Source organism: Hevea brasiliensis, chromosome 2, assembly GCF_030052815.1.
Source record: "Hevea brasiliensis isolate MT/VB/25A 57/8 chromosome 2, ASM3005281v1, whole genome shotgun sequence".
Lineage (NCBI taxonomy): Eukaryota > Viridiplantae > Streptophyta > Magnoliopsida > Malpighiales > Euphorbiaceae > Hevea > Hevea brasiliensis.
This window is the reverse complement of record NC_079494.1, coordinates 11,279,086-11,292,076: the sequence shown is the minus strand read 5'-3', so window position 1 is coordinate 11,292,076 and position 12,991 is coordinate 11,279,086. Positions and strand designations below refer to the sequence as shown.

The 12,991-nt window shown below is 35.3% G+C and overlaps 2 protein-coding genes and 1 pseudogene across 6 annotated transcripts; 2 read left to right on the top strand and 1 right to left on the bottom strand.

Moving 5' to 3' along the window:
* Positions 1–137: 137 nt before the first annotated feature.
* Positions 138–6,317, top strand: LOC110642047 (uncharacterized). Of its 3 annotated transcripts, XR_009143236.1 has the most exons (7): positions 140–333; positions 1,345–1,450; positions 1,767–1,823; positions 3,569–4,196; positions 4,342–4,426; positions 4,518–4,946; positions 5,027–6,317. XR_009143236.1 is itself a non-coding variant. In XM_021793975.2 (4 exons), the coding sequence occupies exons 1-3, from the start codon at positions 218–220 to the stop codon at positions 1,779–1,781; spliced, it is 237 nt and encodes a 78-aa protein (XP_021649667.2). In that variant the 5' UTR covers positions 141–217; the 3' UTR covers positions 1,782–1,823; positions 2,269–2,457. The 3 variants fall into 3 exon arrangements, 2 of the variants coding, with proteins under 2 accessions (XP_057990171.1, XP_021649667.2); XM_021793975.2 differs by lacking the exons at positions 3,569–4,196; positions 4,342–4,426; positions 4,518–4,946; positions 5,027–6,317 and adding an exon at positions 2,269–2,457 and having other exon boundaries at positions 141–333; XM_058134188.1 differs by lacking the exons at positions 1,767–1,823; positions 3,569–4,196; positions 4,342–4,426; positions 4,518–4,946; positions 5,027–6,317 and adding an exon at positions 2,269–2,457 and having other exon boundaries at positions 138–333.
* Positions 2,603–6,317, top strand: LOC110642040 (probable metal-nicotianamine transporter YSL7; annotated as a pseudogene).
* A 1,185-nt stretch (positions 6,318–7,502) lies between these two features.
* Positions 7,503–12,675, bottom strand: LOC110642059 (protein NPGR1). 3 transcript variants are annotated; one of them, XM_021794000.2, is made up of 6 exons: positions 12,488–12,675; positions 11,672–11,949; positions 11,287–11,545; positions 9,660–10,891; positions 8,328–8,475; positions 7,503–8,183 (listed from the first exon to the last, which is right to left on the bottom strand). In XM_021794000.2, exons 2-6 carry the CDS (start codon positions 11,864–11,866, stop codon positions 7,873–7,875), a joined length of 2,145 nt encoding a protein of 714 aa, XP_021649692.2. In that variant the 5' UTR covers positions 11,867–11,949; positions 12,488–12,675; the 3' UTR covers positions 7,503–7,872. The 3 variants fall into 3 exon arrangements, with proteins under 3 accessions (XP_021649692.2, XP_021649684.2, XP_021649701.2); XM_021793992.2 differs by lacking the exon at positions 12,488–12,675 and adding an exon at positions 12,224–12,412; XM_021794009.2 differs by lacking the exon at positions 12,488–12,675 and adding an exon at positions 12,047–12,138.
* Positions 12,676–12,991: the final 316 nt, after the last annotated feature.

The window sequence follows — 12,991 nt, the reverse complement described above, 5'->3', positions numbered from 1 at the left end:
TTTGTGGAATGTCACCATTAAAACGACGCTGTTTAACATCATCCGAAAGCAAAAAGACGAGGCAATCCCTCTTTATGACGCGGCATCTTGCAATTGATAGGAAAAGCACGTATAAATGTACACATAACCGCAATATGTAGATACCGTAAAAACCAAATAAGTCCAACCAAGTCAAAAACAAAACCGTGTGAACATAGAGGAAACAGATTTGGGAGAAATGGGGCTCTGCCTATCTTGCTTCGACTGCTCCGACGGTGGCAGCGAGCGACGGAAACAGGAAGAATTGGCCTCCGCCGAAGCGCGTACCAAAGCCGCCGAAGCTGCCCAGAAACGGTAATAATCCCTCCGATTATTTTAATTAGTCATCTTAGTTTTATACTTTACCATTTCTTCAAAATCACTACCTAAGAGCATCGGTTTAGTTAGCATTTGTATGGGTTTAGTCTAATGAAACTTAAAGATGAAGTTAAAATCATGGTCCTTTGTTGCACCTCAATTCTCTCTCTTTTGGATTTGGATGAGAACGATTGGTATTGAGTACTATTGCGGCTCTTGTGGTTTTGAAAATGGGTGAATGAAAAATGATTATCTTGCAAAAGATATGGATATGAGGTTGAAAGATTGGATTAGGTTGCTCACGGATATTGGTAAAGGAAATGAATTTAATTGTAGTCGTACAGCCCTGATCTTCCGAAATAGTAATTTCACTTTCTGCCGACTTTCTATTTGCAGTTAGTATGCTGATAATGTGGAATTAATATTGGTTGGTCACTTTTTAATGAGTAAAGAACAGTAGGCGTTTGCTGTGATGGCTGTTTATTTGGATATTTGAGATTGAAAGTGTTCGTAGGGTTTTGACACCAAAGTAGTTTTTATGTAATTGGCTGGTAAAAATTATTGGAGAATTTGGACTAGCCCAGTAAAGTATGATTTTGGACCGCATACAGGAAAATTTAATAGGAATATATCACATATGTGATGTCATTAATGTTGTGATAATTAGAAGATTCATCCATCTTTTGATCTCATATTATTGTGAACAAACTAATTGTAGTATTGGACTTGTATGGAATTGAGTTCCTGTATGCAAAAGATTATAGTCTAGACAACAACTTTGAACCTTTTTACTTTTGGGTTGTGCTACTGCTACCTCCTAGTTCATCCTAATTGGCTCATGAGATTAGTACTGAGTTGTTAGTTATGATGATCCAGAGTCCTGAGAGAGAAAAACAGTTTTTAATAACTCTTTGACAGCCTTCTTCTTACTAAGATAATAAGCATTATAATGCAATTCAGATGCCCTTGCATCATTTTCCCTCAGCATGTTGCCATTATTTTTTGCAGGCAAGAGGAATTTGAAAAATCTGCTGCAGGTAGAGCTGCCCGTGCACAGCTACAGGGGATGGCAAAACAATCTGCAAATTCTAATAAAGGCGAACCAGTTCTAAAGGTTTCTTTTGTTCTGTTTTATTATTCTTCTTTATTGCTCCCCCACCCCCCCAACCCCCCCCCACCCCCCAAAAAAAAAAAAAAAAAAAAAAAAAACTCCTCCCTAATAGCTATTGCAACAGCAGCTAAAATTCAAAATATTTTCACCAGGCCTCAGTCTCTTTGACTGTGATGGTACCTCTTTGTTAAGCCATGGTGCCTTTGATATGAAACCTTTATATGGGTTCTTAGCCTGTTGCTATTGTTTGTTAGAGATTAAAAAAATGGTAAATAATCTGAAATTTGACACTTTTTGTTGATTGGTGCTTTTGATGCAGTGGCAGATGGGTTGATGTTGAGCTTGTTTTTTGTGCATCTGTAGATTCTATTGTAAGGTAGTGAAAATATATCTTGAAATTTGTAAAAATATATATATTTTTTTGTGAATATTCCATGACATGCTTGATTTTTTCTTATAGATTAATAGAGTTCTGTTTTGTGTGCCACACATCAGTATGTATATATGCCCTCATTTAGGACATTTTATTATGACAATTCTCAGGATCAGTAAATTGCTTGAGATTTAAGCTGATTACATGCCCCATGTACTAGGCATCCGTTTTTAGTACTAACTCTTGCTGTGATCTTTGCTTCTGATGATCTCAACTTCATGTCTCAGAAATCCTAAATTAAGAAAATTACATTAGAACTTTCAGTTCCATGAAATTCTTGATGGTTATAACTTTCAATTATTCCTAGTTTTCAGTTGCACTGGAAAATGAGGGATTACAAAATGCATTTCAGGAAACTAACTTTATCCTTGTGCTGTATTTGTGATAGGATTCAACCATGTCATCTGCATTTCCAGTGTCTCTCATTCTGAAGGCAAATTGTTAATATCTTTGTTACAAATTCCCCATGAAAGCTGTAAATATCTGTCACAAGTTTGCTGTCACTTTTTAAAGCACGGAAATAATGTGGAATGATTGAGCCCTATATTAGTGGAGTTTCTGAAACTGTTTGTTCTTCTCCTGGTGCTTGTACATGTTCATAAATGTCGTGTCACACGTCGACTTTCAACATCCATTGTGAGAAGAAACGATGCTAGGGCATCAATGCAATGCATGCAAATCAGAATATGAATGCTGGTGATCTGGCACTAATCTAGCATAGATTCCAATTTGAATATGAGAGCGTACAACTTGGATTAAAATTGAACCAATTAAATTTATCCAGCACATAAATTTATGCATAAAAAGGTTGCATGAAGAATATGCTCCCATTAGATCGGTGGAATCTAACTATTCTTTGTGCATAAAAACTATGTACTTTGTGTATATACTTTGTGCATAAAAATTATACGCTAAAGCGGTGACTTCATGTGGGTAATCTTACATGGAATGGTAAATAAATAAACGCGGAACATGTAGATGAAAGTTGATCCATGCATATAAAAGTGAATTTTAAAAATAGAAATTATCAAACAGTTTTTCTAAAAATAGTTATATTTGTCCATGTGTTAGGTATTCTTCGGCTTGTCATTCTATGTTTTCATCCTTTCGTGCACCCTTTCTGTGTGATTTCTAGTGCTAAACATTGGTTTTCCAGTTGTCCATTACGTTTACATTACTAGCAATAATAGAGGCAGACCACTATAGCAACCAAGGATTCTGGATTTACTCAAGCGATAAACATTTAATTAGTCATTACAATTCTTGAAAGTGATTCCCACTCCCCACCCCTCTGCCCCCTATTTATTATACTATCGCCCTTATTTTTTTGGGGACCCTCTCCTGTATGTTTCTTAAACGAACTTTGCACCCTTAACGGCATGTACGCAAAGGGCCTACGCATTAGGATTCGTCCTCATGCCATTATGTGAATGTGATGAGCGATGACAACTCTCTGAATCATTAGTATGAACTCCGAAGTGGATTCCCACTTGAATCACTGGAGTGCCAGTATAAATCCAGCTGCCCTTAAAAGGATTCACATCCTTGGATTCCAACCTCTCACTAATCAAAACAGTAGCGATCCCACATCTTTCTGTGTTCAGAGAGGGAGAGCAAGAGGGTTATAATGAATCATGATAATTGTAAAGAAGATGAAGTTGTGTGTGATTTGGATGTGGAACATGCAGAGCCCAGTAATAACGGATGCAAGAACCCTGGAAGAGAAGAGGAAGAAGAAAAAAGGAAGGAAGAAACAGGAGGCGAGTTATCAATGGAGCAGATATTTGAGAGCCATGGGGTTCCATCATGGAGGGAGCAGCTGACATGGAGGGCTTTTGGGGTGAGCTTTGTTTTGAGCATGTTGTTCAGTTTTATATTGATGAAGCTCAACCTGACAACAGGGATTATCCCTTCCCTCAACGTTTCTGCTGGTCTCTTAGGATTCTTCTTTGTAAGGACTTGGACTAAGATCCTTGAGAAATCTGGCCTCCTGAAGTAGCCCTTAACCTGGCAAGAAAATACTGTGATTCAAACATGCGTTGTTGCCTCCTCTGGAATTGCCTGTAGCGGTATTACTCATCTTCTTTTTCTTCTTTCTCTAACTCACATCAGAATCTGAAGCTCTGTACTTTGATTATTTTGTTTATATAGGAGGCTTCGGGAGTTACCTCTTTGGAATGAGTAAACTCGTTGCCAAACAAGCAGCAGAAGATAATGAGACAGATACTAAAGACCCTGCTTTAGGATGGATTATTGCCTTTCTTTTTGTTGTTAGCGTTTTTGGCCTCTTTCTTCTCAGTGGTGCCTCTGCGGAAGGTGATCACGTTGATTTTATTTATAGTTTTTTTTTTTTTGAATTAAAAATATATATATATATATTTCGAAACAAACTCACCGTCATAAATTGGTGAATTTAAATCTCATGTATAATTTCATTATTGGTCTCCGATCATGATCATAGACTTCAAACTGACATACCCAAGTGGAACTGCAACAGCTCATCTTATAAATAGCTTCCATGCACCTGAAGGAGCCAAGCTAGCAAAGTAAGGCACTGGCACATCTACTTGGTTTCAGTTTATATGCATTCACATGAAAATTCTGGACACATTTATCTTTCCTGTTCTATACTTGTAGGAAACAAGTACGAGAGCTAGGCAAGTTCTTCTCCTTCAACTTCTTATGGTCTTTCTTCCAATGGTTCTTCAAAACCGAAGATTATTGTGGATTTTCTAACTTTCCTACATTTGGGCTCAAAGCTAGAGACAACATGCACGTTCTTTACTCATCCATGATCTTCAACTTTCGAGGAATTTTGTTTTGATTAAGCACACCCCGTGAATGTTTTAGGCTAATTATCCACCTTTATGTCCGCAGGTTTTATTCGATTTCTCAGCAACCTATGTAGGAGTAGGTATGATTTGCCCATACATCATAAACACATCAGTGCTACTTGGACGAATTATTTCTTGGGGTTTAATGTGGCCTCTACTAGATACTAGAAAGGGACATTGGTATCCTGCAGAACTGAGCCTCAAAAGTTTACATGGTCTCCAAGGTTACAGGGTGAGTTTCTGAGAGATGGTATAATCTTGAAAGTTTACTTCTTTCATTGAAATTAATTTACCTTGTTCTGAGTTTCTCAGTTGTTTATTGCTATTGCAACGATTCTTGGTGATGGTCTATACAACTTCTGCAAGGTGCTAAGCCAAACCCTCCCAAGTTTGTATTATCAATTCCATGCCGAAGGCAACAGAACTGATCTTTCATTTGCAGACAGTCCCTTTCCAAAGATCAAGAAGCTCTCTTTTGACGAACAGCGCCGCACTCAACTCTTTCTCAAAGATGAAATCCCAACATGGTTTGCTGTTACAGGTTATGTCACCATTGCTGCCATCTCTACAACCATTCTTCCTCACATATTTACCCAGCTCAAATGGTACTACATAATAGTTATCTACCTCTTTGCACCAATATTAGCTTTCTGTAATGCATACGGGTGTGGGCTAACAGATTGGTCCCTTGCATCCACGTATGGAAAACTTGCTATTTTCACAATTGGGGCGTGGGCTGGTACGTCGCACGGCGGAGCCCTAGCTGGTTTAGCAGCATGTGGAGTCATGATGAACATCGTCTCCACAGCCTCCGACCTCATGCAAGATTTCAAGACTGGCTATCTAACCCTGGCTTCGCCCAGGTCCATGTTTGTGAGCCAAGCGATTGGCACAGCAATGGGTTGTGTAATTTCCCCTTCCATCTTTCGGCTATTCTACAAGGCCTTTCATGACCTTGAGCTTCCAGATAGTGAATATCCTGTCCCCTATGCTGTTGTGTACCGTAATATGGCTATTCTGGGTGTAGAAGGCTTCTCGTCTCTACCAAAGAATTGCCTTTTGCTTTGTTACTGCTTCTTTGGTGCTGCAGTTCTAGTAAATTTAATTAAGGGTAGGCTGGGTAAGACGAGGGGAAGTTTTGTTCCACATCCAATGGCAATGGCCATACCTTTCTATTGAGGGCCATATTTTGCGATTGATATGTGTGTTGGATGCTTTATTTTGTTCATATGGGAAAAGATCAACAAGACCAAGGCAGATGCTTTTGCACCAGCTGTAGCTTCTGGTTTAATTTGTGGAGATGGGATATGGGTTTTGCCTAGTTCAATCCTGGCTCTTGCAGGGGTTAATGCTCCCATTTGTATGAGATTTTTGTCCAGGGCTACAAATGGTAGGATTGATAAGATGATAGGACCTCAGTGATGAAGGTTAGCTTAATCATATTAATATAATTTTCTTGCAAAATACTTTTCATTGTTTTTGCTTCCTTTTCATATTGTTTTAGGGTTTTCTGCTTGTGCTACGATGAATATTTTACATCTTATTGCTCGATATATAAATTAAGAGCAAAAGAAAAATAAAAAAACAAGTACTTCTTTCTGTCTCGCTCCTTGAATTTTGATTATGCTCTCTTCACCTAATATTACACTTTGGTTCGTTATAGTTGTTGTTGATCATTAATCATTGTTCATACCAACGACACGCTCCAAAATTAAGGCCTTGTTCAACAACAGTTTTCAAAGTCGTGTTTAATGTTTTCACTATGTTCCAAACACTATTTTTCTTATTTATACTATTTAGTGGTATAATGTTTATGCTAGTGTTAAGAAATTGAGTGAATGATTTATGAAAAGTTAACCCTCCTAATTTTTAAAAATTGAATATTTTGACTAAAGTCCATTAAATTATATAACTATTTTTACATTTAACGATTAATCCAATAATTATTTTTATCACTTTTGTTTTAAGTCACTGTATAAATAACTAAATACTAACAACTAATATTTAAAAGTTAATGACTATTAAAATAATTAACAGCTATTAAAATAATTAATATCGCTAAACAAGGCTTAAATGTGATTTGTTGAGAAAAGTTCACCAGAGTCATCATGTTGTTCCTATATGACTAATATAACATTTCAACTAATGAAACTAATAATAAAAGACTTGATGCTATATTTGGTATGACATAATCAAAATTATAATGTAATCATAATTACATTACATATATGATTAGGTTATTTGATAACACAAAAAAACTTGTAATATAATGTAAATTACATGATATAACCACTTATACTTAAAGTAATGTAATAAACATTACGCATAAAAATGAATGTAATCATAATTACTTGTTTTAATTTTTTTTATTTATTTTTAATACTACCACCGCTATATTTACTCGATTATCGTTGCTACCGCTACCACTACTCCCATCCTGTTACCACCATCGCTATACCACCGCCATCACTTAATTACTATTATCACCCTTAGTCATTACCATTCTACTACTATCTGGCCTCTATCACCACCACCTAATCATCGCTACTGTCATTGCCGCCACCGCCACTTGACCACCATTGACACCAATAACTGCAACTACTACCACTTATTATTAACACTATTAATAAATTAAATATTAAAATCAAAATTATTATTATATTACACAACTTATATTTTTATTTTGCAATCAACTAAAGAAATGTAATAACAATTATATTACATTACAACTTTGTTTGCATTACGTAATTAATTACATTATATTAAGCTCTACCAAATATAACCTAAGTTTTGTTGAGAACCAAAGAAAAGATTGATGCCATTTTACATAGGAATTGTGCGTATTCAGTTTGAAATAAAAATTTAATCCAAACATATTTATCCTCTGCATTGCTGAAAAGCCATGCTCAAAAACTTTTTGATATAAACAGGAGTAATCCAAACCTAAAGCAGGATTTGCCATACAAATTAATCGAGGGAATCTATCATTAGACACGGCAATTGACCGAGTTGAGTACGCATAGTTGTCCAGCCATTGCGCTCCATTTTCCAGTTGATCCTGACAGTTGAACCCAATGATCATTTGATGATAAACATAATTCATTCACGGAGGGATCTGTTTTGGATACTTTCTGCTTCAAATAATTGGAAAATCATTGTCATACTAAGCTTTGCACAGGAGCTGACAGCTTGAGCTCATATGCAGCTTGGAAAAAGTCTGCAGCTTGCTGTAATGAGCCTTCCATTTTTGAAATTAAGCCAAGATTGAACCATGCTTGATGATTTGTCGGGTCTAATCGCAATGCATTCATTAAAAAGCTCCTTGCAATAGGAAACGACTGGTTTCCAAGTTTCATCAACACTTCTGCAGTGGAGACAATACTTGGAACATAGTCTGGTTCTATTGACAGTGAGACTGAGAAAGAAACAAGGGCTTCTTTGTACAGTGATTGAGCTTCAAAAAACACTCCTGCAAAAATTGTGTACTCAAGAGTGAATATTATTTTCTTTTATAAGTCACTATGCTTATGAGCCAAAAAAAACTGTCAGCAGATGTGTGGAAGAGCTGTAAATCTTATGCACTGAGGACTAATTTATAGAGACGGTATTCCACCTGTGGTGTGCCAACTTCTGGAAGAAGGGAAGTCCATCAACTTGGCTTTGTCCATGCAAATTTTGGCATCAGACCATGAACCAAGTTTAGTGTAAATGGCAGCCAAATCTTGCCACACCGCCAGTTCCAAGTTTCTTTCTGCTATTGCCTGCAAGTGAGGAGAAATTTTCACATGCTTTCCATTATAATTGAACTAGGATTTTGCTCACGCGCGTTGAGAGGGTTTCATAATGTTTGGTATATTATTTAATTGAATAAAAATATGGATGTATAGCTTTTCAATTTATTTATACTTAGAATAGCTTGTAAAACAAACTGTGAAATATATATATATATATATATATATATATATATATATATATATATATATATATATTGAAAATGAATATAAAGAATAAGTAGTAACATACCAATAAAATATATATAATTAAATTTTAACAACATAAAAATTACCTTAATGATATTTGTGTAGATTGTTTTCATCTTTTTCTAAAATTTTGGTTACTAAAATATCATTTGGTAAGTTTGAGAGAAAATTTTCATTGGACATTGCATATTTTAAGAAGATGACTAATTTGATTTTTGATGTATGATATTGATTTACATAATTTATAACTATAACTTTTAGTTTTCCTAATATTAATTAAATTATATCTAGTGTCATAATTTTTTTATTATAAGAAATTAAGTACATAATTTTATAATTATGGTGAACAATAAAAAGGTTACTTTGTTTTATATAATTTATAACTATGACTATTAATTTTCCTAATATTAATTAAATTATAACTATTATCATAATAATAATAATAATAATAATAATAATAATTATTATTATTATTATTATTATTATTATTATGACTCTTAGTTTTTCTATTATTAATTAAATTATAACTATTATCATAAATTTTTATTATTATTAAATGCCTTATAGGTCTATCATCAATTGATATAAAATTGTTAGGAAAATAAGGGCAAAATTGACATATATGAAAAAAATTCTAATGGTATGCCACTTGTCACTTTTTAGTGAAGTTTATTTAGAGACCAACTTTATTATATTTATATAAATATAGATTATATAGATATAGATATAGATGTTGCATTACCTAGAATCAGAGCATGTTTTCAAGTGCTTGGCAAAGGTAAAGTATAAAAATGCATAATTGAACAAGATCTAATGCACAACCATAAACAAAGTTTATGAAGGATTGAAGTTGAAGAGAGAAACTAGAGTACTAAAAATTTACATATATATCTGTAACACACCTTTAAACCTGATTATACAGCTATTTACAAATAAGAATGATAAAGCATATAATGAATTCATACCTCAGACTCAAAGATATGTGCGTGATCAGGATTCTTGGCTTGAAGATCTCTCTGTGCTTGAATAAGAGACAGCAGTATTCTGTATGTTTCTATTGCCAACTTGGGCTGCTCCTGAGCAATTTGAAGCACAGCCTTCAATCTAAGAAGTTCAAACTTATCCATTCTCCCAGCCTCGTCCAAAGCCAACTCAACAACTATTTCAGCATCCCTGAAACGCTGCTGGGAAGAAACTATAAGGGATAATAGCTTCCAACCTTCCATTGAGTTACCAGCCATGGTTTCAGAATACATAATTGCACTGTTAAAAGCTGCATCTAGATTCCTCTGCAGTGTGTTCTCGAGTGCAAGGTTATACATCACTTCTGGATCCTCCCGCTTATTTAGAGCAGCAAGGCTTAGAGAGTTCAAACACTCTTTCTGCAGAAGAATTCTTTCAGAGTCAGATAAGCAAATTCTTGCTGCATTCCCATAACATACACCAAGGAATTTATGGGCTTCACTCATGAAATGTTGACTTTGATGATTATCCAAGTTGATCATTTTACGGGCAAAATTAATGCCTATTTGAGCATGTTTGGAATCTTCAGAACACAATTTTGCTCCCAACAAATAGGAAGAGATATGGGGTTTGTGCTTTGATTCTGAAAAGCCAGATACTTTCTTTAAAAGATTCAAAGCTGCTTCCTTCTGGCCAGCAGCACTGTAACAAAGAGCAAGAAAGTACCATCTATCAGCACGGTTGTAGACACCTGGAAGGGCCTGCTCCACATGCTCTGCCAATAATTCAAACTGCCCAATAATTGAGAGCGCATATGTCAAGTGGTCCATAATTTCTTCATCCCACTTGATTTCCCCATATGCCACCTTATTCATGAGAACCAACAACAAAAGGATTGCTTCTTCTATACTACTACTGGGAGACCCTGGTCCCCATGGTTGTAAGCCAGGGGGAAGTTTTGCTTCAACAGCACCAAAAAGTAAAATGGAAGCCAAGTCTTTCTGCACTCCAGCCAACCTCTGTGGACCTAAATTCCATGGCTTGACTAGAGTCCGGCGATATGCAATAATAGCTTCATCAAGCAAACCTGCCTTTATCCATAAAATGGGTAGCAACTCCAATGCGTTGTGAAACATTTCCTCCAATTTGCAATCTTCACCAATGCCTTCAGGCATACCATTAGGTAGTGCCGATTCAACTATGTCCAAGATAATTCTGCATTCCTTTGCGGCCTCTAATGAAGAGAATGAGTATCAGAACCCTTTGCTTTAAATTTCAAATACAAATATTAAAATTCCTTCAATATAAAACCAGTGCAATCCCATTATAGGGCGACTTAAAATTTATGCTACAAAGTAAATTATATTTTATTTTTTAAAAAAATTGTAACAAAACAAATTGAATATAGTAAATTGGATAGTTTATCAGTCATGTACGCATATAGTTATTCAGAAAGAGGACAAGCGCAGTATGTATATATGTATATACACTGAGGATAAGTAAATACAATTCTAAAGGTTTTGAAGAACCTTAATACCCTTCAAATCTGAATTCTACTAAAGCAAATTGAAATACTCCCAGTATAACATATATTATTATCTTAGCTAGCAGGAGTGAAAAATATCATACCTCTACAATGCCCAAGTTCCTTCAGTGATTTTGATTTAAGTAAGATTGCTTCAAGAAGTAAACTGACTGAATGCATGGACATGACACCGGGAGGCACAATATCACCTTTAGCACGTGGCTTTCTATGCCGAGTTTTTTCAGCAATGGCCTTGATCATTTTAGGGGCTAAACTTCTTATGTCAATGCCCTGGAATACCTGAAGGGCAGCATCAAAGTTCCCTCTCTGGTATTCAAGCCTCCCAAGCAATGCTCTGGCTTCCTATATCTCATTAACGCAAAAACAATTAGATCAGAACGCTAATAAAACCGACGAAATAAAAAAGAACAAATTTAATCAACAAGATGATTTTAGTAGTGACGCTCATAAAAAGTGGAATCAACCCACCTCGTAATTCAACGAGAGAGCTTCTTTGAGAGTGGATTCAGCTTCATCCACTTGAATATCCTCGAGTTTAGAGTCCCAGTCTCCAGCAGTCCTAGATGAAAGGCAGCTCGCCGAGAAATCCCTTGTGGCGAGTGACTCAGGCGACTGCGGTGCCTCTTCAAATTTGAACTGCTCCCCTGAGCAAGCACACAGCATCTTGTCCAAATTGCAGCAGCAGGAATTTGGATTTCTTTCGGTTAAGTGAGGTAGAAAGGTCAATCCTCGGTGAAAATTTTCATCTGGGTACACAGGAAAAATGTTTTGTTTGTCAGAAACCAACTCATTTCACTTATAAATTACAACACATTTAAGCTATGGTAAAGAATTAACCATTACATTTCAAAATGAAAAACAATATAGTCTCAAAAACAATTCCAGGACTGTAGCTACAGAAAGCTTTACAAATTCAAGAGGTAAAAAGAGTTCTAATGATGGCCATTTTCACACTTAGATCCTAGTACTAGAACGAAGGAAAGAACCTTAAATGGCCATAAATCTTCTGTTTCACCGTACCATTTGAAAAGAAGCCGTACAACAAATGTCGTTTGGTAGCAGTATACAGATCAGCATACAACAATAGCGATCCGTAGCAAACAACAGAGACCCATTTAACAAAAGCAACCCAAAATATTAATCCAAAGCAGATAAACAGAAACCCACAAAAGTTTAAAGAGAAGAAATAAAAATGAAGAAAAAAAACCAGAGGGACAAAAGGAAAGTTTTAAAAGAGCCGAGCAAGAAGGAGACAAATGTGTACAAAATGAATAAAACAAATACCTGCAGGAGATGAAAGCGGCAAGACAAACAAGAGAGCAGAGACTGGCCGTATGGGGCAAGGAAGATTTGCTATAGCCTATAGGGACCAGGATGGTTGCAGGGATCCATAGAGGTGCACATAATCATAGATTCTCTTGTTTTTTCAGCTCCATTTTTGGTTTGAATCTTTTATTATTATTGTTGTTTGTTCTGGAGGACAGTGATATGGGCACTCTTTGATTTGAAGATAGTTAGCAAATTAATAAGGATAAATTACTATTAGGTCCTTATAATTTATTACAATTAATTATTTAGTCTATATTCTCTTAAAACTTACTTTAAATATTTCTGTGTTCACAAAATCAAACTTTATAATTTTTTTATTAAATTTTAATGTAAAAAAGTTAATCAAATTATTTTATTAGAGAGACTAAATAAATGGATAATTAAAATTATAAAGATTGAAGAGTATAAATAATTAAAATATATAAATTAAATAATATAAATATTTAATATTAAAATAAG